The 25243-nt window shown below is 39.6% G+C and overlaps 1 protein-coding gene across 5 annotated transcripts in view; it reads right to left on the reverse strand.

Moving 5' to 3' along the window:
* LOC132813685 (arf-GAP with SH3 domain, ANK repeat and PH domain-containing protein 1-like) overlaps positions 1 to 25243 on the reverse strand; it is a 341801-nt gene that overhangs the window by 134456 nt on the left and 182102 nt on the right. For all 5 annotated transcript variants that reach the window (XM_060823243.1, XM_060823230.1, XM_060823238.1 and 2 more), the window contains one exon: positions 2209 to 2309. In XM_060823243.1, the coding sequence (XP_060679226.1) occupies positions 2209 to 2309 (101 nt within the window). The remainder of the gene's footprint in view (positions 1 to 2208; positions 2310 to 25243) is intronic.

Consider the following 25243-nt stretch of genomic DNA (forward strand, 5'->3'; position numbering starts at 1 on the left):
GAACCTTGCCGATTGCCTTACTGAAGTCCATATAGATCTCATCTACCACTCTGCCCTCACCAATCCTGAGTTTTTTTGAAGTAACAATCAAGTTTGTAAGACATTATTTCCTACGCATAAAGCCATGTTAACTATTCTTAATCAGTCCTTGCCTTTCCAAATACATGTATATCCAGAAGCGGCAAGGACAGACCACTAAGTACCGGAAGAAACATCAAAGAAGCGCTTCGCAGGAGGCTCCAGAGCACTGATGTCTCCTAGCCAGGGGACGAAACGTTTGCAACAAAAACTTCCAGCTCGGCGAACAGAACCACAACTCGTTTAGTATCTCCCCCATTTTCTGCAGCTCCACACAAAGGCCATTTTGCTGATCTTTGAGAGGCCCTATTCTCGCTCTCATTACCCTTTTGTCCTTACTGTATTTGTCAAAACCTTTTGGATTCTCCTCCATTCTATTTGCCAAAGTTATCTTATGTCCCCGTTTTGCCCTCCAAATTTCCCTCAAGTATACTCCTTTTGCCTTCATACTCTAAGGATTTACTCGAGCTATCCTGACATATGCTTCCTTCTTTTTCTTAACCAAACTCTCAATTTCTTTCGTCATCCAGCACTCCCTATACCTACCAGCTGTTCCTTTCACCCTGACAGTAATATACTTTCTCTGGTTTCTCATTCTCATTTCTGAAGGCTTCCCATTTTCCAACCGTCCCTTTGCTTGCAAACATCTGCCCCCAATTAGCTTTTCCAAGTTCTTGCCTAATAGTGAAAATTGGCCTTTCTCCAATTTAGAACTTCAACTTTTAGATCTGGTCCATCCTTTTTATCACTATTTTAAATCTAATAGAATTATGGTCACTGGCCCCAAAGTACCCCCCTACTGGCACCTCAGTCACCTGGCCTGCCTTATTTCCCAAGATGAGTGTTTAGGAGGCGTGGTTGGTAATTTTCCATTTGACACCAAAATTGGTGTATAGCAGACAGTGAAGAATGTTATCTAAGATTACAAAGGGATCTTGATCAATTGGGCCAATAAGTTGAGGAGTGGCAGTTGGAATTTAATTTGGTTAAATGCAAGGTATTGCAGTTTGGTAAAATGAACAAGGGCAGGACTTGTACAGTTATTGGAGCATCTTGGGTGTACCTGAACCTCTAGGTTTCTGACCTTGTTCTTTGGAAGTTTCGTCACAAGTAAACAGTGAGTAAGAAGGCATTGAATACATTAGCCTTCATTGCTCACAGCATTGAGTATAGGAATTGAGATGTCATGTTGAGGTTGTACGAGATGTTGGTGGAGCCACCTTTTGGAGTACTGCTACAACATGCGTTTTGTTAATGCAAATTTGCTGTAACATGATTGAGGAATTAGGGTTACTGTTTCTAAAGTGCAAACTTTTTTAAAACGTATGAACTATAACAAGTTTACACTGGCAACATTAAGTATTGCTTCTAAAACAGGATTTTTCTATAAGGTGGGGTTGCACAAGAATGTAACCATTGTACAGGTCGTTCTTCTATAACACAATGTACAGTTCTGGTTATCCTGCTTTGGAAGTTATTAAAAAGTGGAGGAAGTTCAGAAAAAAATTAATGTTGCTGGGCTTGGAGGGTTTGAGTTACAAGGAGAAACTGGATAGGCTGGGACTTTTCTCACCAGAGCATAGGAAGTAGAGGGGTGACTTCAGAAGTTTTGAAATCATGAGGGCAGAGATAAGGTGAATAGCAAAGGTCTTTTCCCTAGAGTCAGGAGTCCAAAACTAGGGGCTTATTTTTAAGGAGAGAGGAGAAAGAGTGGTTTATATGTACTTTTTAAATCTATGTGGAATGAACTGCCCGAGAAAGTGGTAGATGAAAGTACAGTTACAACATTTAAAAGACATTTAGATAGGTACATGAATAGGAAAGAGTTAGAGGAATATGGGCCAAATGCAGGCAAGTGGGACCAGTGTACTTTGGGAAACTTTTGCGACATGGACAAGTTGGACCAAAGGGTCTATTTCAGTGCTGTATGACTATGATCGAGCACATAATCCTGGCTGACACTTCAGCATAACATTGGCGTGCTGTCTTTCAAATGAGAAATCAAATCAAACATCTATTCTTTAAAGTGGATGTAAAAAGATTCCATTGCATTCCTCTAATGTGAATAATTGTCACTTAGTTTTGAAGCAAGACTCATTCATTGTTTATTACATATAGAAAAATACATACCCATCACTTTTTTTCATGAGATATCCCTTCTTCTCGCTGCCATATTCCTTATTGCCTTGAAGCTGGTGCATACTGTATCCAGATTGTCTACTTTGGGAATCCTAAGACAAACCAATAGGGTTTTCACTACGAACACCATACATATTGAAAAAGCAAACAGAGTGCAAAACAAATTTCAAACAAACAGAATACTAGTGCCAGGACTCTAAGATACAACATGCAAAAAAAATGAAGTTCCACGGTCATTCCCCAACAAAGTACTTATGTAATTATTTAAATGCCATTATTGACCGTTTAAGATCAATGGTGATAGTGTGATTATAATGAACAAATAGCATTTAACACCCTGGAAAAAAATACTTACACCAGTAAATTACGGTCAACCAATAGCAGGAAAGAAAATTCATCAAATCTGATGTACAAATCAGACAGTGAGGAATGATGGATGAACTTGGATCTGTCCTAACATTGGCCCAGGTCTGTTCAATTCTGATTTGCTATATGCAACTGTTCTAAGAATACCCTAGTGTTGTAGAATTTGTAGCACAGGACTTGTAAAACTGGAGGCAATTTATACTGTGGAGTTGTAGTCATTGGAACAAGGGCCAGGTGGATATTGTTCAGTAAGAGATTCCTGATTGGGGCTGTTAATCTGGGCGAGTTAGGGAGTCCTGAATGACATCTCAAATGGAAACTTAGCGATTCTCTTCACTCTAGAGACTTCTTCTCAGCTAGCTGGTCAGACCCCCACGTACAATGCACATGTAAATAAAGGCTGACTTGATGGGATACCAGCCTCTGTGCAGTTATTTCAAAAGTCTAAATTCAAGTTGAGATTCTGATATTAGAGTTTCACCTCCATTTGCCTAACTTAAACTTTATCCAGGCTCAGATCAAGCTTTTTAGATCCAAATATCGCCACAAAATAACAAAACTCTTAATTACTATCTTTTTCTCTCATGGTCATACTCTGTTCTTATTGCTATTTAATATAACAAACAACATTTAATGTCGGAGTAAGAATTGCCAGCAAATTTAATGCAATTGGGGAACAACATAGATTAGGTTCTCCACATAACTAAAAAAGAAACCGATAGCATAACCTGCATGCAAATGTTAATTAGAACTGGAACTTACTCTCCTAGACTTTGATCAGGAAAGGCAAATGCATTTGAAGGAGGAAAAAAGGTGTAAATTTAAATAAAAATTTGTTGACAAAAATTAGACAGATTAAATATCAGATGAAGTACAACCTTAGTGTCAAAAACAAATCTACATTACAATTATTCACCACAAACTTTTGTTAAACTTATATCTTATGTACAGTTCATCAATGGCTCAGCATACAAAATACAATATTTTCAATCAATCACTTAATTCCTTTTTAAAGCCAGCAGACAGGCAAATCAATGGTTCTATATGAAATTGTTTAATAAATGTTCAGTATGGTCCACAACGCCACATGCGCTCTATTCAGAGCTGATGTAGATCTGTCTCATGCTAGTTAAAACATACTTTAAATGTAATATAACATGTATTATAATGATATCTCAGTTCACAGGGAACAGCATAAAGCATTTCATTGTTCAAAGTTATAATAAACAAAAGCACGATGCAGTACAGAAGGAAGCCACAAAGCTAATCAGGTTTGCACTCTGCTTTCGGAGAAAGATCAAGTCAGTTCACGAGCACCTCACCTCAAATCCTTTGGTTGTTTTTTCCAAATTCATTTGAATGAAACTAAATCTGATCATTCTTTCAGTCATTACAATCAATTTCTATTTGTCCTTTCTAAATACTATCATATTTTATACCTAGTCAGTTTTCAGAAGATTTGTAGCTCAGGTTAAGGTTCTGGATGTAAGTTGTTCAACGAGTTGGAAGGTTCAGACTGTGTGTCACATTATGGTCACAATCAGTGAGCCTCCGGTCAAGCACTGGTGTTATGCCCCACTTTCTATTTATGTGTTTAGGTTGGTTATGTCCTTTCCGAATCTTTTTCTCAGAGGATGGTAAATGGGGTCCAAATCAAGTGTTTGAGTTCTGGTTGGAATGCCATGCTTCTAGGAGTTCTCGTGCGTGTCTCTTTCTGGTTTTCTTGAAGATAGATATGTTGTCCCAGTCGAAATGGTGTCCTTTCTCATCCATAAGTAAGTATTTTAGTGATAACAGGTAGTGTCTTCTGTGGCTAGTTGATGTTCATGTATTCTGATGGCTAGTTTTCTGCTGGTTTGTCCAACATAGTGTTTGCTACAGTTTTTGCAAAGTATTTTGTAAGTGACATTCATTTTGTTTATTACCGTATAAGGGTCTTTTAAGTTCATTAGCTGCTGTTTTAGTGTATTGGTGGGTTTTTGGTTACCATGATGCCAAAAGGTCTTAGTACTCTGGCAGTCATTTGAGATGTCTTTGATGTAGGGTAGAGTGGTTAGGGTTTCTGGAAATGTTTTGCCTGTCTGCTTGTTTGGGTTTGTTGCTGAGAAATTGGCAGACTGTGTTCATTGGATACCCATTCTTTTTGAATATACTTTATAAGTGATTTTCCTCCGTGCTGCAGTGTGTGGTGGCTCGTTGAAATTAATGTTCTAATGCAGCTTAGTTTGTGGGTATTCAGAGGATTACTTCTGTAGTTCAGTATGTGGTCAGTATGTATTGTCTTCCTGTAGACACTGGTTTGAAGTTCCCCATTGACTGTTCACTCTACTGTGACATCTAGGAATGGCAGTTTGTTCTTTTCCTCCTATTTTGTGAATTTTATGCCGGTAAGAATATTATTGATGGTCTTGAAGGTTTCCTCTAATTTGTTTCGTTTGGTGATGACAAAGGGTTCATCCATGTAGCAGACGCAAAGTTTGGGTTGGATGCTTGGCAGAGCTGTTTGTTCGAGTCTCTGCATTACAGCCTCTGCTAAGAACCCTGATATTGGAGATCCCATGGTGTTCTGTTGGTTTTTCTGTAGATTTTGTTAATGAAAGTGAAGCAGGTGGTAAGGCATAGGTCCACCTGCTTGACAATGTTGTCTTTGCTCATGACATTGGTGGTGTTAGTATATGTAACATTGGTTCTTTTAATAATCAGTGTTTCTTTGGTCAGGTTGATGTTGATGGATGTGAACAGGGCTGTTACAAAGGAGACCATTATTTCATCCTCTTCTATCTTGGTGTCCTTGATGGTGTTCAGGAATTCTTCGGTGGAGTGAATGAAGTGGCTTGAGTCTTCTACTAAGTGTTTTTAGTCTTTGTAGTTCCTTGGCTAACCTGTATTACCATGTTCCAGGTAGTGAGATTATGGGTATGAAAGGGGCTCCTGGTTTGTGAATTTTGGGGATCCATCTGGTTTCATTTCTTGGAAGTCTGTCTTGTTTAATTCTCCAGATTTCTGAATTTTGAGTAAGGTGGTGATTCGGTTCTCTAGTTGTGGGGTCGGGTCTATCACCACCTGTTGGCAAGTGTCGGTATTTGCAAGCAGAGCATTTGTTTTCTCAATGTAGTCTGTTCAGTTTAAAATGACTGTCAAGCATCTTTTGTCTACCATTCACCACTCTGAGAAAAAGAACAGGAAATTACATCACAAACCCAAGGAAACCTGAACACAAATAGAAAGCGGGACATAACACCAGCACTTAATCGGAGGCTCATGGGCGATGTCACTAGTATGGTGACAATGTCTGAAAATGAACCTTCCAGCTCAGTGAGCAAACTTACATCCATTTTATACACCTCTATCATCCACTCAAACATGTATATAAATATTAGAAGTTACATTATACAGTATTTACAAAAATGGGCTAGTCAGCTTTGATATTTATACTACGAGGCTTTTTCAAACCTACTTCATCCAGTCTCATTTACATATTTTGAAATTCCTATCTCCCTTAGATGTTTATCCAGCTTCCCCATTAAATTTTTGATTTGAGCCCAATACAACCAAAACAGATGAAAGTAAACATAAAATTCACTAATTTTCCTGCATTTACTTTATACCATTACAAGCAACATACAGTAATAAAATTAAATATAAGTGTGTTTTGTCAGATGAAAGTTCACATTCTTCAAAATCATTCTGATCATTACTCGAATTACCAATCCTACAAATAATTTGGCAGCTTAATTCCACAAAATTTTGTTTGCTACTGCCAAATGCATCAAATGTTCCAAATATTTACATAATTCCAAGATTATCAATAGAATAAAGATCATTTCATGCATCCACAATCTTTTGACACTTAGACTACTTATTTTTACCTTTAGTCAATAATCTTTCATCTTGTAGCATGTAACTGTTTCACATTTTCAGATACTGTTCTCAACTGGTTTACTTATACACACATCCAAGAACAACAGGTAGCTGGAAAAAATCTGCCAAAATGATGGGGGTTGATCTCACATCACTAACTTTATTGCTGACAAGTGGGAGTGTGCGCATTCCAGATGACCGACCTTTCTTCTTTGCCCAATTCTTCTGGTCTCAAATCCAACACAATTTCTTTATTGCAACTGTTTTCACCCATCCTGCCGTTCTCATGGTCATGGAGAAATGTCTTTCTGAAATTTTCCTTAAAGGGAGAACTTTGCGCTCAAATATCACTATTAGCTTTCATTTCAGTTATACAGTGTACAGGGTAGAAACAACAGTGAGCTATATCCTTTTGTGGCTGCTGACATTACAAGGAGGATACTTTCACCAATCTTGGTAATAATTTTGTTTGTTGTAATGCCATTGATATTTTATCCAAATTTGCGATGCAGGCTAACCAATTGACATTCTTCTCTCAATGTCAAGTGACAAAGTTGAGAATGAATGAATGATTTTATCATTGAGTTCAGGAAGTAGATTGCCATTTGTTTTCTGACTAAGTTCTAAATTGCACCTTTTTCGTGAAGTTTGTGCTCTAAATGGTACTGGTCTTGAATTCTGAAGTACAATTTTTCTTTGCTTCTGAGGGTGTAGAGTCAGATGGCCCTGTGGGTGATTATGTGACCATGTTACCAATGCTTGGCAATCTAGTTTGCTCCAGTTTAAATTGAGCTGTGTACCTTTCGTTCGTACTAAGACATTGTGATAGATCACATGATCTATCAATCTGTCAGTTGGCTAGGAAACTGCTGCCAGAGCTAGCAGAGGGACAATCTAAATGTCTTCCTGCATGTTTTTAAATTTACAAACTAATTAATTACGAATCATAACATTCTTTCATCCCTATATAATTAGTGTAAATATTTACATAAAAGACAGTTTTTAGGCCAAAAGTCATGGATATGGCTTTCATATGACATCAACTTTTCACAAGAGAATATATATTGCATCAATCTATTTGAAATTTAAATCTTAGTTACAGGAACAGAATCACAGTATTCAATAACAATAATGCAACTCCTGACTTAAAATCAAGAGAATTTGCAAGTCTCCTCTTAATGTTCTCTCTCTACATAATACTTAAATTTTGTCATTCACTTTTTGTTGCTCTTGCTCATTGCTTTTCAACTTTTCCACATCACTAACCTAAACCTTATGATACGATAGTCATTCCCCCAAATTATCCCCATTTGCTACTGTTCCATGTCATTCCTTAGAATCAGATCCAGGAATTGACTTCTTCCTCAATGGGTTGGGAACATAATGATGTAGGAATTTCTTCTGAACACACCTCAGACACTCTTTTCTCTCTCCATTCTTTACACTATCATCCCAGCCTAAAGTAGGATTACAGCCAGTCATCAATTTAGTTTTTGCAATTCACTGTACTTTTTAAATTTTTTCCCCCCGTTACATCCGCTCTTCTAGTTGGTGGCCTATAGCAATGTTTACTACATGATAGCAGTGTAACGTTTCTTAACTCTGACTAAATAGTTAGTCAACCGCACCCCTCTTCTTCTGTCACCCAGCTCCTTTATTGCTTTACCTATCTTTCCTGAACATCTTGCATCCAGGATTTTTTAGTTTCCATTCCATAATGATTCCTATTCTTACCTGATTATCTAGAGTATGTTCCATACATTCAAAGAAATGAGCTGTAAACATAATTTAGCTCCTCCTGCATTTCTTCTTACACTGATCCCAATTAACTTTCCTATTCCTTGCTTCAGTGCAATCTGTTTCTCCTAACTCTTTTTGTAGTCGGGTTTCCATTTCGCTGGCTATTTATAAATAAATAACACTAGTGCAATAGGTGGCAGGACAGCTGTCTGGCCAGCAAAAAATTATGAATTTTTTTTTACAAGAAACAAACAATATATCCATTTCTTAGTGCATTCATGATTTTAGGAAACCAATGAGCTTTATAGACAAATACACTTGAAGTATACTCACTGGTGCAATGTGAAAAATGTGCCAAATCTATGCTGATCAATATCACATACCAATATAATTTTTTTTCTTTCAAGCTGCCAAAGCCAATATATATTGCCTATTCCCAAATGCTAGAGGTTTGGTGAACAAACTACATGACCTTGGCAGTTGATATAGTATAGGTATACTCAGTGCTAATTGGAAGGGAGTTCCAGGATTCTGATGCAGTGACAGCAATATATAGTGCTAAGGCAGGTTGATGTGTAGCTTAAAGGGCGTTAGTCTTCTTTGTTGGAGACGGTCAGTGCACAGCATTTGTGTAAGGCAATGTTTCTTGCCACTCATCAGTCCAAGACACAGATGTCAAGGTCTTGCTGCATTTGGAATGCTTCAGTATCTGAGGAGTTGAGAACACTGTTAAACATCGTGCAAAAATTTGAATAATTTTTAGGAGGGAAGGTCATTGATAAAGCAGATACAGATGGTTGGCCCTAGGAATGACATTGAGGAACTCCTGCAGCAGTCTCCTGGGTTTGAAACGATTGGCCTTCATGATCACAACCATCTTCCTTCGTGCCAGGTATGACTTCAACTAGTTGTAAGCTTTCCCTTGATTTCCAGTAATTCAATTTGCCAGAAGTCCTTGATGCCATATACTGCAAATACTGCTTAGATGTCAAGGGCAACCAATTTAATTTCACATTGCTAGGTAATTTGTCTTTGTGATGCAGGGGGAGGTATAATTATTCTACCCCTCTCCAAAATAGTAAAATGGGTTCTTTTAAGGCCACCTGATAAACAGAATCCTTGGTTTAGAATTTCATCTGATACAGATAGGGCTTTCAAATGGACTGCACTTGATCAGTGTTCCGCTTTTAATAGCAGTTTAGATTTCACGTTCAAGTTTGATTAGGATTTGATTCAGCAGCAAGATTGCTACTAATTAAAAGGTGTCTTCCTTCCTAGGTTCTAGGACTTTGTTTTCCACTGCAAATAATCACTTATCTGCAAATAATCAGCGAGCTGAAGATTAACAAAAACTAAGTGGTTATCTTTTCTATATCTCAATGTGTCAAAAGGATTGTTCAGGTAAGTAAATACCAGAATGTGAGAGACATGCAGAAAGACCAAAAAAAAAGCAGATGTACTTTGATGTACACAATTCAAAAACACTTTAAAAATTCATGTAGTTGTGTTGGACAGAAGCAATCGGAAAAAGCGAGATTGGGGGAAATAAACAAGACAGGGAAAGATAAAGATTTAGCATGTTAACAAGCGTTAAGCAACTTCAGCTGTAATAAGCAAAAGTGAAAATTAAGACTATTCTTAGGGTCACTGACCAAATCAGCATGGAGAGAACGACAAAGTACTCAAATCATTTTTTTCCTCTATTCACTGTAGTTATTTGGTGACTAGAGGGTAGGAAGCAGAGATAATTACAGGGCCGCAGTACTAGAAGACAGCAAACTGAGCAAGTAAATAAACAAACAAAGTCTGATTGAAGATTTGTAGCTCGGGTATCCGTTGTTGTGGTTCTGCTCGCCGAGCTGGAAGTTTTTGCTGCAAACGTTTCGTTCCCTGGCTAGGGAACATCATCAGTGCTGTTGGAGCCTCGTGTGAAGCGCTGCTTTGATGTTTCTTCCGGTATTTATAGTGGTATATAAACAAACAAACCAGGACAACAAAGTATCTCAAAGAATGACCCAGATGCTGGTGCAGCCATTTAGGAAATGTTGGGCATAAAGGTTTTCAGTTGTGGCAATGCACCATAGAAACGCAAAGGACCTCAAAGAAATTATTTTACATTGTCAAAAAGACAATAGTGGTGGCATACACACAAAAATGATTTCTACTATCCCGAGGGGAGTTGCTGGAGAATTGCTAGAATAACATGTTTGATGTTCTTTGGCAAATTCACTTTTTGAGTGCCATCCTGTGGTGAATATGAACTAATACACTAGAAATCGATGGTAAAGTAGCATGTTATAAATTATCAGTATGCAACCATCACCTTTAATGCTGTTAATATCACTCAGAGTAATGTGGAGTGGAGATGGGCTCAAATTCCACACTCGCAGCTGGTGAAATCTGAATTCAATAAAAACAAATCCAACATGAAAAGCTAGGCCAATGATTACCATGTAACCATGATCAATTGTAGTAAATTCCCCATCTGGTTTATTAATTCCCTAGGAAAGGAAACTTTCCTTACTGCCCTGGCCTATATATGACTCCAGACTCTCAGCAACATGGTAACACTTGACTTTCCTGTGAAATGGCCTAGCAAGCTTAGTTCAACAACAAGTAGGAATGGGCAATAAATGCTTGTTTAGACAGCAAAGTCCACGTCCCTTGAATGAACAAAACAAGAATCATGTGGCACAACATTCTAGCAGCAGCACCTATGAGTGCACTAAGATTAGAATGTTGATATCACTTATTTTCCATATGCAACTATTTGACATTGAGACATTGCACAGGAAGTAAAGATTATAAGAGCAGGGTTTAGCAGATACACACTTAGTTGGTACTGAGATAGTAAGCGAAGAGAATGCAAAAAGAGAAAAGATGACTGAAGCAACCAAAAAAGGAAATAAGAAATGGTTTTAGGAAGTTATAAATGAGGGTGAGGAGCTCAGCAAAAGCAAAGACACTACCTCAGTTAAGCAGAGGTACTTCAGATTTTCTTTCTTCCTCACAATCTTTGAGTATTTCTCAGATTACATCTACTGCAGGTATAATGATGAACAGGTATGTTCATTTTCAGTTTAATGTTTGTTGATACATTTTCCACATGCAACTGTTTGACATCCTGAGACATTACTTAAAAATGTGTTGCTGGAAAAGCACAGCAGGTCAAGCAGCATCAAAAGGAGAAGGAGAATCAACACTTTGGGCATGAGCCCTTCTTCAGGAATGAGGAGGGTGTGCCAAGCAGGCTAAGATAAAAGCTAGGGAGGAGGGACTTGGGGGAGGGGCATTGGGAATGCGATAGGTGGAAGGCGGTTAAGGTGAGGGTGAGGGGGCGGAGGGGTCAGGAAGATTGCAGGTCAAGAAAGCAGTGCAGAGTCTGAGGGTTGGGACTGAGAAAAAGTGGGGGAGGGGAAATGAGGAATCTGGAGAAATCTTTATTCATCCCTGTGGGGAAAAGTAGTACTAAGCAAACTGAGGATTGATGGCAGACAAGTCCTCAGCACTTGACAGCCAACAACATAGGGTTTTATTAGAAGTGGTAGCAAAGTTAATGGATCCATTCCAAAATTCCTTGGATGCTGGATTGGAAAAAATATGCTAAACTATCACGGATTCAAAAAGGGAGGGTGCAAAAAGTAGCAAACTACAGAGCAGTTACTGACCTATAACTGAGCTAAAAAGTATTGCTGGAAAAGCGCAGCAACACATTTTCAGCTCTGATCTCCAGCATCTGCAGTCCTCACTAACCTATAATAGCAATCACCCCAGCACCCACAAACAGAGCTGCATTATGACATTATTTAAAATGGTCAAAGGCACACTGCAGCAATCTAGAACTCCAGAAGGCAGAACAGGAACACCTATTCAAAAGGATTTAAGCGAAATGGATACTCCAAGAGCACTATCCTCCACTACTTATGGGACAAACCCAAAGAAAACCACCAATGAGACAGGAATAATTAATGACCTCCTAGTCAGGGATCGTTTTGGAAGGAGTGATCGCAATATGGTTGAATTTAAAATACAGCTGGATAGTGTGAAGATAAAATCAATACCAGGGTCCCGTGCTTGAATAAGGGGGACAATGATAAAACGAGGGAGGACCTGGCTACGGTAGACTGGAAACAGACTTTATGGTGCAATAGTTGATGAGCAGTAGAGGACCTTCAAAGAAATTTTTCCAAAGTGCTCAGCAAAAGTACATTCTGGTGAAATGGAAGGGCTGTAAGAGGAGGAGTAATCGGCCATAGGCGGCTAAAGAAATAAGGCAGGCTATCAAAGTGAAACAGATGGCATACAAAGTGGCCAAAAACAGCAGGAATCTAGAAGATTGGGAAAAATTTAAAGGTCAGACAGCCACAAAAAGACCTATGAAGAAAAGATAGAGAAAAAAAAACTAACAATATAAAGACAGCTACAAAGATTTCTATAAAATGAAGAAGAATGGCTAAAGTAAGTGTTGGTCCTTTAGAGAATGAGAAGGGACAGTTAGTTAACTATGGAATATGATGAAATAGCTGAGGCATTGAACAGGTACTATGCATCAGTCTTCACAGTGGAGAATACTATTAATATGTCAGTAAGTGATGAAGAGACAAAAGGTAGCCGAGGACCTGGAAACAATTAGTATTATGGGAGAGTTAGTTTTGGGTGAGCAAATGGAGCTTAGGATAGATAAGTCTCCTGGCCCTGATGGAATGCATCACAGGGTACTAAAAGAGATGGGAGAAATAGGAGGAAGACTGGTCGTAACTTTGCAAAATTCGCTGGACTCTAGGGTAGTACCAGCAGATTGGAAAATAGCATTGTTTAAAGTAGACAAAAGATGGGGAATATAGACTAGTGAGCTTAACCTCTAGTGGGGACAATGCTTTGACAAGGTGCCACACGAGGCTGTTGCATAAGGATGCATGGTGTTAGGGATAGAGTATTAGCGTGGATTGAGGATTGGTTAACTGAAAGGAAGCAAAAGTGAGGATAAGTGATTGTCAGCCAAACTAGCAATCAGTGACAAAGTGGTGTGCCTCAGGGATCAGTGTTGGGACCACCATTATTTACAATTTATATAGATGATTTGGAGTTGGGGACCATGTGTACAGTCTCAAGATTTGCTAATGACACTAAGATGAGTGACAGAGCAAAGTGTGCAAAGGACTGTGAAACTTTGCAGAGGAATATAGATAAATTGAATGAGTAGGCAAAGGTCTGGTAGATGGAATACAATGTTAGTAAATGTGAAGTCATATGTTTTGATAGGAGTAACAGCAAAATATATTACTTGAATGGTAAAAAGTTGCAGCATGCTGATTTGCTGAGGGACGTCTGTATCCTTGCACATGGAATCGCAGAAGGTTAGTCCACAGGTACAAGTAATTAGGAAAGCAAATGGAATTTTGTCTGTCATTGCTAAACAGGTTGAGTTTAAGAGCAGACAGGTAATGTTATAGCTGTATAGGGTACTGGTGAAGCCACACCTGGAGTGTGAAAGGATGCACTGACACAAGGAGGGGTGCAGAGGAGGTTCACTAGGTTGATTCTGGAATTGAGGGGGTTGGTTTATGAGGAGAGGCAGGAGTAGATTGGCAATATATTCATTGAAATTCAGAAGAATGAGGGGGGATCTTATAGAAACAAAATTATGAAGGGAATCAATAAAACAGAAATAATAGGATGTTTCCACTGGTAGGTGGAACTAGGACAAGATTAGGGGAAGCAGGTTTAGAATTGAACTGAGAAGGAACTTCTTCAACCAGAGGGTTGTTCATCTCTGGATTTCCTTGCCCAGGGAAGTAGTTGACACTACTTCAATAATCGCTTTTAAAAGATGATAGATTTTTTTTGAAAGCTAAAGGAATTAAGGGATTTGGTGAAAACATGAGTAAGTGTAACTGAGTCCAAAAAAAGATTAGCCATGATCTTACTGAGCGGCACAGCAGGCTCAAAGGGCTGGATGGCCTACTCCTCGTTCTTAACTTATGTTCTACATGACCAGACACATTAGCAACCATACCATTCAAAGACACCTCAGAGATAACCACTTGACTACTCAGACCGAGAAATCATAGTGGCCCACAAACCAGTAAACATCTTCCACCAGCTCCTCACAAAAGGTTAGACTCGACACATTTCCAACAGGATGAATATTATCTACAAGATACCCTGCAACGACTGAATAACACTATACAGGACAAACAGGAAGAAAATTGACTATCTGAGCACACAAACATCAACTCTCCACTTCCAGGCATGACCAGCACTCTTATTTCCAACCATACAAAGGAGGCAAATTCAACTGGGATGATGTAACCATTCTAGCACAGGTGTAACAGAGACAATACCAGAGAATTCCTTGAAGCTTGGCACTCCAGCTGGAACTCAATCAATAGGCACATTGAACTGGACCCCATATACAAACCATTCAGGTTTAAGACCATAAGACAAAGGAGTGGAAGTAAGGCCATTCGGCCCATCGAGTCCACTCCGCCATTCAATCATGGCTGATGGGCATTTCAACTTCACTTACCAGCATTCTCCCCATAGCCCTTAATTCCTCGTGACATCAAGAATTTATCAATCTCTGCCTTGAAGACATTTAGCATCCCAGCCACCACTGCACTCCACGGCAATGAATTCCATAGGCCCATCACTCTTGGCTGAAGAAATGTCTCCGCATTTCTGTTCTGAATTGACCCCCTCTAATTCTAAGGCTGTGTCCAGGGGTCCTAGTCTCCTCGCCTAATGGAAACAATTTCCTAGCGTCCATCCTTTCCAAGCCATCTATTATTTTGTATAGAACCGGAAGTCCAACAAACAGAGACATATAAATACCAGGTGGGACAAAGCAAAGCACTGACACCTTATCAAAGACGCACTGATGTTATCACCTAACGAGGCAATGAAATGTTTGCAGAAAAACACACCAACTCTGCAAACTATCCACAACTTCACCTACTGACCAGTTAGTTCGAGTAAATTTTTAGAATCCATTAAGTAATAACAAAACATTCCGAAAATCGAAAGTCAAAATATAATCCATCACAGTCAGCATGGTTTTAGGAAGGATAAGTCATATTTGACTAATTTGCTTTAGATTCTTTGAATATGTAATGAGCAACATGGATCATGAGATCCTGTAGATGTATTATGTATGGAATTGCAGAAGACATTTGATTAGATGTCAAAACACAAGGTAAGATCATATGGAATTACAGGTAATTTATTAGCTTGGAAAGAGAATTGGTTAACCAACAAAGCAGAGATGGGTCGTCTTCTGATCGACAAGGTCTAACTAGTGTAGGGTCACAGGGTTCAATCCTCAAGTCCCAACTAGTTCCTGTCTGATGACTTGGATGAGGGGATAGAAATTACTACTGCCAAATTTGCAAATGACACTAAAACAAATGAGAAAGTAAGAAAAATTTTAAAATGGATAGAACAATAGTACAACAGGCCCTTCGGCCCATAATGAAATTAAACTAATCCCTTCTGCCTGCCCTTGGTCCATATCATCCATTCCTTGCAGGTTCATATTTATCTAAAAGTACCTTAAATGCCCCTATTGTATCTGCCTCCACCATCAATCCTGGGAGCATGTTCCAGACACAAACAACTATATAAAAAAACTTGCACCTCACATCACCTTTGAACATTCCCCTTCTCCCTGCATAAAACATTTCAATTCTGTGAAAAAGATTCTAACTGTCATTATCTGCATCTCAATTTTATAGACTTCTATCAAGTCTTCCGCTGCTCCAGAGAAAACAACTCTAGTTTGTCTAGCCTCTCCATATAGGTCATACTCACTAATCATCTACAACAATGCTGATTGGTTACATAAATGGACCAAAACTGGTATACGAAGTTTAATGTGGATAAGTGAGAGATCATCCATTTTCATCAGAGGAAATGAAAGGCAATTTATTATCTAAATCGAGAGAAACTGGAGTACTTCAATGCAGAGGACTCTTGAATGATCTGGTGCATGAATCAAAGAAAACTAGTATGCAGGAATAGTAAATAATAAAGGAAGGCAAATGGAATTTTGGTATTTATTGCTAGAGACTATAAAATAGAAAAATGTTGCTGCAATTATACAAGGCATTAGGGAGACTCAACCTGGAGTTTTGCGTATAATTTTGGTTCCGTTACGTGTGAGGTGGGATGTAGTTGTCTTGAAGTAGGTTCAGAGAAGGTTCACTAGATTGATTCCAGAGAGATGGGTTTTGTCTTCATAGATTTGCTATAGTATGGAAAGCAGGCCAGTCGGCCCAACAAGTCCACACCAACCTTCTGAAGAACATTCCACACAGACCCAGCCAATCCCTGTAACCCAGCATTTCCCATGGCTAGCCTGTACATCCCTGGACACTACAAGCGATTTAGCATGGCCTATCCACCTAACCTGCATATTTTTGGACTGAGGGGGGAAACTGGAGCACCCAGAGGAAATCCATGCAGGCACGGCGAGAATGTGCAAACTAGACACAGACAGTTGCTTGAGGCTAGAATCAAATCTAGGCCCCTGGCACTGTGAGGCAGCTGTACTAACCACTGAGCCACCCTATGAAGAAGAAATTTACAAATGGCTATGGATAAGTTAAGTGAATCCATTTTGGTCTTATGGACAGAAATTCATTCTCTGGACTGTAGAAGAATGAAAGGAGATCTAATTGTGGTATACAGGATGCTAAATTGAATTGACAAAGTCGACAAGGAAAGATTGTTTCTACATGAGGGATAACCTAGAGTGAGAGATTGGATAAGGGGGAAAAAAGGATTGTGAATCTGTGGAATTCAGGACTCCAAAATGCAGTGCATGCTGGGATATTGAATAATTGAGGAGATAGACAGACTATTAAATAGCAATGGGTTGAAGGGTTATGGAGAGCAAGTGGGAAAATGGAGTTGAGACTGAAAAGAGATCAGTCATGATCATATTAAATGGTGGAGTAAGCTCAATCGGCTGAATAGCCTACTCCTGCTACTAGTTCTTAGGTTATGAGATGCACTTAAATCAAACTTGAAGATTTGGTTTAACTGCGTGGGTTTTTTATAATTTGACTCGCTGTGATAATGTTAAGAATCAGATAAGTGTTTGTCTCAATGAGCATTTTAAGATCTTTCTAAACTATTCCATATTTAGATAGCTTGTCAGGTTTTATTTTGTTTTTGTTTTCTTAAACGAGCTGCCTTGTGTGTGTGTTTCAGTGAATGACCACCATATAATAAAGAAAACCGTCATCTATGAAGCCAAATTTCATTCTGGAATCTCATTTGTCCAGTAGTAACATCAACTAAGATCACAATTGGCATCCCATCCACCACATTCACACTGTTACCCAGCGTTTAGTGGCAGAAGTCTACTGTCTGCAAGATGCACTGTGTAGCTCAGGAAGCTCGCTTCAACAGCACCCAACTCAAGAGCTCTACCACCTTGAAGGACAGGACACCAGATACATGACCAGCTGAAGGCTCCCTTCCAAGTTACACAGCACCATGACTTGGAACTATATCACAGTTTCATAACTGTCCTTGGGTTAAAATCCTGGAACTCCCTTCCAGCATCATGGATGCCCCTTTACACCAAGGACTTCAGCAATTCAAGCAGATAGCTCAGTAGCACCTTCTCCACGACAATTATGGATGGGCAATAAATACTGACATAGCCAGTAATAGCTATATTTAATGTGACAATCATGCTGTCAATGAACAGAATTTCAAAAACTGATTTCTAAAAGACATTTCATAAGATGCCATGTTCAAGATTATTTTACACTGCAGCTTATTTTGTGATCTGCAACATTTTACCGTGGATAAAAGATCAATTAGCTAATAGGAGGCAAAAAGAATGGCTAAAAAGGAGTTTTTTACTGCTTCGGAAACTATTACTAAAAAGAGCCCCAAGGATCATTACTGAGGCCTTAATAATTTATCATCTATATTAGTAACTTGGCTGCCAAGTATCTAGGTTGCTATTGACGTGAACTAAGTGAAAAAAACAAATTGTGAAGATAGCTTGAAAAAGGATGTAAAAGTGAGGGGGTGGGGAAATGTTTGGGATTTGGAATATAATGTGGGAAAATGTGAACTTATCCACCTTAAAAGGAAGATTAGAACAGCAACATACAGTAAATGGAAATAGATAGCTAAACTGAGAACTTAAGTGGACATGGTTGTCTTGACAATAATCAGAAACTGTTAGCAAGCAATTCATAAAGCATATAGGATGTTACTATTTGTAGGGATGAGAATGAAATACAAGATTAGGGAAATTTTGCTGTGGCTGTACAAGGCACCATATCTGACTGCATCTGAAGTAATACCTCCTTAACTTTTAACAAATCATTTACAGAACGTGGGTACCACCGGCTATACTAGCATTTATTACCCAACCCAAATTAAGCTTGAGAAGTTGGCAGTGAGCTACCCTCTCAAACTGTTGCAGCTCATGGATATATGTCCGCTGTACTATTAGGTGAGTCCCAGGATTTGTACCCAACAGTGAAGAAATAATGATATAATTTCAAGTTAGGATGGTACGGGACTTTGAGGTGAACTTGCACTTGGTGATGATTCCATGTGTATGCTACCCTGTCTTTCTAGGTGGTAGAGGTCACAGGTTAAGCAAGTACTGCTGAAGAAGTCTATGAGAGTTCTTTGCGAGTTGTTTGAGGAACATAGCAACATAGGAAATAAGGAATAAGCCATCTGGTATGTTCAGCCTTCTCCACAAAAAAGCTCTTAAGACTGCTCCCCTTTCGCACTATTTTGAAGCAGGGCGTCATTTCAAAATATGCAAATGCCAAGAAACTTGGACATGTAGTAAACAATGAGTAGAACGAACAAAAGGATATAAAAAGGCTGCCAACTGGCATCCACATGACAGATAAAAGTTAATGTACAGAAGTGTTAAGTAATGCATTCTGGTAGGAAGAGGCAGCAGGAGGCAAATTAAAGTAAATGATACAATTTTAAAGAAAGTGGAGTAACAGAAACATGGAGCTTATGCACATGAAAATTTAAAAGCAGTAGGACAAGTTAAGATGGTTGTTTAAAAAGGCATATAATCCTTGGCTCTATGACACAGGCATACAGTACAAAAGCAAGAAGATTATTCTAAATCTTTATAAATCTTATTAGGCTTAGCTGAAGTATTCTACTTAACTGTTGGTCTAAGCCTTTAAAGGGAAGATGTCAAGACTTTAGAAAATATATTTATTCAAATGTTACTTGGAATCCAGGACTGTAGTAATCTCGAATGATTGAGTGTAAACCCAGCTTTTCTAATAATTTTTGCTCCAAGATTGAAATTACAAACATTTTTGAAAAAAAAAGAGTAAATATGGAGTATTTGCTTCCAGTGATGAGGATCAGTAACCAGAGGACACAGTTATTTTGCCGTTATCATAACCAAGGACAGAATGAGGGTACTGTTTTCAAAAAGTGAATAGCTGAGATCTGTTATGTACTACCCTGAAAGGAAGTGCAAACATATTTAGTATAGTAAATTTTGTTTTAACTGGCACCTTATAAACCAGCAATTATATGCCTGTAATAGTAGAAGTTTATTGTATTATCACAATCTTTGCTATTTCCAAGTAGTCAGTTCAGGGTGCAAGTGAGAAGGCTCTCTGCCACTAAATTGTATTTAAGGCAAAGTTGCATCATCATTTAAGTGATTTATGCTGCAAGTATAACAGCGGTGTACCCCTGCATTACATTTCTACTACTTATTGTGTTTTTACGTTAATTATGTTGACTTCTGTATATTCCTAGTTCTGTACGTGCTGGTTAATAAAAAGTTTGCTATAGTGACTTATTTTAGAAAATTTGAAACATGGATAAAGAACACATTTGCAGGGCTACAGGTAAAGAATAGGGGAATAGGTCTTATTGCACAACTGTACTAGCAAGCCAGCAGAGACACAATGGTCTAGGTCACTTCCCTGTGTGGTATCACTCTTGATTTCTATACATGGTAAATCAATCTGCTCTTTGTTCCAAATGAAGTCTATTTAACTTCTAGCCTATAAATTAGACCCTTTCACTTTGGTACCTGACTAGGCTCACTGCTGCTGGAGCTCAGCGAGTAAGGAGACCAAGGTACAGCCAAGTTAAGATTCTTTTGTCTTTCTTTGTGTAAAGGGGCAAAGTGACATGCTCATCCTGCTAGATGTGGAAATCCAGGAAGCAGTCTAGTATCCTTGACCGCAGAAGGGTGGGAAGGTGGGGGCGCAGGCAGGAAGAGAAGGAGAAGGAAGAAGAGAGGACACAGCCTCTCAGGGTAGAATAACTGCAGCAGCCATGCCTGGGGCACTACAACAAGCTCTGCCATTAAGCACAGTTGGGCAAAGTCTAAGCATGTGATGATGTTAGCAGACCCATTGGTTAGGGGCACAGACAGGCGTTTGTGTCCACATCCAAAATTCCAGCAGTGTGTTGCCTGCCTGGTGCCAGGATCAAAGACATCTCAGAGGTTATATGAAATTCTTAAGGGAGAAGGGTCAACAGCCAGAGGTTGTTGTGCGCATGGGTACTAACGACACAGATAGAAAGAGGGATGAGGTCCTGTGGAGTTAGAACAGGGAGCTAGGAAAGCTGAAAAACAGGACCGAGGGGGTCATAATCTCTGGATTACTTCCAGTGTCATGTGCTAGTGATGCAAGGAATAGAAAGTAGGACTGATGAATGCGTGGCTAAGAAACTGGTGTAGGGGGCAGGGTTTCAGGTTCTTGGATCACTGGGACTTCTTTTAGGGCAGGGGCAACCTGTACAAGAGGGATAGGTTGCACCTAAACTGGAGGAGAACCAATATCTTCGTAGGAAGGTTGGCTAGTGCTACTCAGGAGAATTTACACTAGAGCAGGTCAGCAAGTGGAGGGGAAGGTACTAGAAAGGACGGACAGACAGACAGAGACAAGTATATGAACACAATGGTACAAATGGACTGAAGTATGTTTATTTCAAAGCCAGGAGTATTATAGTTAAGATAGATATGCTTAGTCCCATGTACTGATCCAAGCTCTATGACATTGCAGTCATAACAGACGTGGCTGAGGGGGACAGGATTGGCTGCTCAAATGTTCGAGTTTTGTTGTTTTAAGATGAGATGGAGAAGGTGAGAGAGATGGAGGAGTTGCACTACGAATCAGGGAGAAAGTCACATCTGCATTCAGAGAAAACACACGGAGGCAAAATTGGTACAGCTCAAAAATAGGATGGGTGCAATCACTCTGGTAGCATTATACTTTGGCCCCCTGACAGCCACTGAGGAACAATGTAGACACATTATGGAAAAAATGCAATATTAACAGGGTTGTCACAGTGGATGAGTTCAACTTGCCCAATATTGATGGGAGTCCCTTAGAGGAAAGGGCAGAATTTGTTAAGTATATACAAGAGGGATTCTTAAAACAATATGTGGATAGTTCAGCTAGAAGAGGGGCCAGACTGGACCTTGGATTGGCTAGTGAGTCTGGCCTTTCAGTACTTTCACACTTTGAAATCCTTAAGTTTTAAGAATAAGGATGAATCAAGATCCTGTGGAAAGGTATTAAATTGGGGGAGGGAAAATTACATCAGTATTAGACAGGAGCTAGGAAGTGTTAATTGGGAGCAGCTGTTATTGGGCAAGTCCACATTTGACATGTGGAAGTTGTTTAAAGACCTACTGATCAGAGTTCAGAGCTGGCATATTCCATTAAGGAAAAAAGAAAAGGATGGCAAGGTGAGGGACGAGGGAGGTTGTGAATTTAGTCAAAGGGGAAAAAAACAAGCTTATGTAAGGTTTAGGAAGCTAAAATCTGACAGGACCCATGAGGAATGTAAAGAAAGCAGGAAAAACTCAGCAGGGAATGATGAAATCAAGAAGGGCAATAAAATGACCTTGGCAAGTAGGGTTATAGAGAATCCCAAGGCATTCATACATTCAAACAAAGAGGATAACTAGGGAGAAGGTAGGACTACTCCAGGATAAAGGAGGAAACTTGTGCTTGGAGACAGAGGATGTGGATGAGATTCTAAGTGAGTACTTTGTGTCAGTATTTATCTAGAAAGAGGATATGGAAGACAGTGAGAATCATGTGGAGCATGCTAATTAGGCTCGGGCATTTTGAGATCAAGAAACAAATTATGTTGAGTCTCTTGAAGAGCATTAAGGTGGATAAATCCTCATGGCCTGGTATCTACGTAAGGTTATTAAGTGAGGCAAGAGAAAAGATTGCTGGAGCCTTGACCAAGATCTTTATCTTCATTAGCCATTGGAGAGGTCCCAGAGGACTGGCAAGTAGCTGATGTCATTCTTCTATTCAAGAGCAGAAATAGAGGCAATCTGGGAAACTATAGACCTGCTAGTCTCACATCAGTGGTTAGGAAGCTATTAGAGAGAGTTCTTAAGAATAGGATTTGGAAAGCTTTGCCTAATTAGGGACAGTCAGAATGGCTTTGTGAACGCAGGTCATGTCTTATTAACTTGACTGAATTGTTCGAGGTAGTGACAAAGGTGATCGATGACGGTGGAGCAAATAACGTTGTCTCCGTGATTTCAATAAGGCTTTCGACAAGGTCCCTCCTGGTAGACTCATCTAGAAGACTGAGATGCATGGAATCCATACTGACTTGGCTGTGTGCATTCAAAATTGGAGACAGAGGACAGTGGTGGAAGGGTGCTTTTGGGGCTGGAGGTCCGTAAGACAATAGGTGCAAGAGTAGGCCATTCTGCCCTTCGAGCCTGCACCACCATTCATTATGATCATAGCTGATCATCCTCAAATCAGTATCCTGTTCCTGCCTTATTTCCATAACCTTTGGTTCCACTATCCTTGAGAGCTCTATCCAACTCTTTCTTAAACGAATCCAGAAACTGGGCCTCCACTGCCTTCTGGGGCGGAGCATTCCACACACCCACCAGTCTGGGTGAAATAGTTTCTCCTCATCTCTGTCCTAAATAGCCTACCCCTTATTTTTAAGCTGTGTCCTCTAGTTTGGGACTCACCCATCAGCGGAAACATGTTTCCTGTAACTAGTGGCGTTCTACAGGGATCCATACTGGGACCTCTGCTATTTGATGACTTGCATGAAAATGTAGATGAATGGGTTATTAAGTTTGCAGATGATACAAAGATCAGTGAAATTGTGGATAGTGCAGAAGGTTGTGAAAGGATATAATTGGATACATATCAGTTGCAGATATGGGCAGAGAAATGGCAGGAGATTAACCTAGGTAAGTGTTAGGTGCTGCACTTTGAGAGATCAGGAGTTAAGGAAAAGTATACAGTTAATGCCAAGACCCTGAACAGCACTGATATACAGTAGAATCTTAGGGGTTCAAGTCCATAGCTCCCTGACAGTGGCCACTCCGTAATAGGGTGATAAAGATGATATATGACATGTTTCCCTTCATTTGGTGAAGAATTGAGTACAGGAGTCAGGATGTCATGTTGCCGCTTTTTAAGACTTTGTTTAGGTCACACTTAGAGTATTACATTCAATTCTGGTCACCACATTACAAGAAGGCGGAGGTGGTTTTGGAGAGGGTGCAGAAGAAGTTTACCATGATGTTGCCTGGATTAAAATGTATGAAGTGTAAGGAGGTGCTAGAAAAACTGATTATTTTCTCTGGAACAGTGGAGGCTCAAGTCTCCCCTGACAGAAGTCTATACAATAATGAGATGCATAGATGGTCAGAAACTTTCTCCCTGGAGTTGAAGTGTCTAATACTACATGAGGCACAGATTCTCTTTGTTATCTATTTCAATTATACCTGATCAGTATTGCTCTGTGTTCATTCATTCCCTCCACCTCCAATTAACAGCTTGAATATCAGCCATTGCATTTTCATTAGTTTGAAAAAGTGGAAGTATAGTAATGGGACATACATTCAACACCTGTGAGCTTCACGGAATCATCAGGGGCATGGATAGAGTAAATACATGTCTTTTTTCTATGGTGGGGGTGTTCAAAACGAGACGACTCAGGTTTAAGGTAGGAGGATAAAGATTTGAAAAGGACCAGATGGATAACTTTTTCCATGATGATGTGGTATGTGTATAGAACAACCTGCCAGAGGTGGTTGATGCAACTGCAACATTTAAAAGGCATTTAGATGGGTATATGAATACAAAGGGTTTGCATTGAACGTAACAGCGCAGTACAAGCCCTTTGGCCCTCTATATTGCGCCAACCTGTGGAACCAATCTGAAGCCTATCTATCCAAAACTATTCCATTTTCATCCATTCGTTTATCTAAATGACCATTTAAATGCCCTGAAAGTTGGCGAGTCTACTACTGTTGCTGGCAGTGCATTCCAAACCCCTAATACTGAGTAAAGAAACTACCTCTAACCTGTTTTATAACTATCACCCCTCAATTTAAAGCTATGACCCTCATGCTAGCCATCACCTTCCAAGGAAAAAGGCTCTCACTGTCCACCCTATCTAACTTTCTGATTATCTAATATGTCTCAATTAAGTCTCTCAACCACCTTCTCTCTAATGAAAACAGCCTCCAGTCCCTCAGCCATTCCTCTTAAGACCTTCCCTCCATACCAGGCAACAGCTGAAAAATCTGTTGCTGGAAAAGCACAGGTCAGGCAGCATCCAAGGAACAGGAGAATCAACATTTCGGGCATAAGCCCTTCTTCAGGAATTACCAGGCATACCAGGCAACATCCTAGTGCATCGCCTCTGAACCCTTTCCAAAGCTTCCACATCCTTCCTGCATTGCAGTGACGAGAACTGTACTCAATGTTCCGAGGAGTTGAGGGATATGAGCCAAATGCTGGCAAATAGGACTAGATCAGATTGAGATGTCTGGTCAATAGAGGCAAGTTGGACCGAAGGGTCTATTTCTGTGCTGTATGACTGTTTCAAGCATGGTTCCCTAAATGACAGCCTTGTCGACTGTGGCCTTGCACCACAGACATTCCAAAGGCGCTCACTGAGCTTTCCAAAAACTAAACTGGCTTTGACAATGCTGCAGGATGCCTGGCTGGATAGTGGTGTCAGTGGTCTAACAAGGTAAATGAATCTGTCTATAACCTCAATAAGATCACCA

This window comes from Hemiscyllium ocellatum, chromosome 4 (assembly GCF_020745735.1).
Source record: "Hemiscyllium ocellatum isolate sHemOce1 chromosome 4, sHemOce1.pat.X.cur, whole genome shotgun sequence".
NCBI lineage: Eukaryota > Metazoa > Chordata > Chondrichthyes > Orectolobiformes > Hemiscylliidae > Hemiscyllium > Hemiscyllium ocellatum.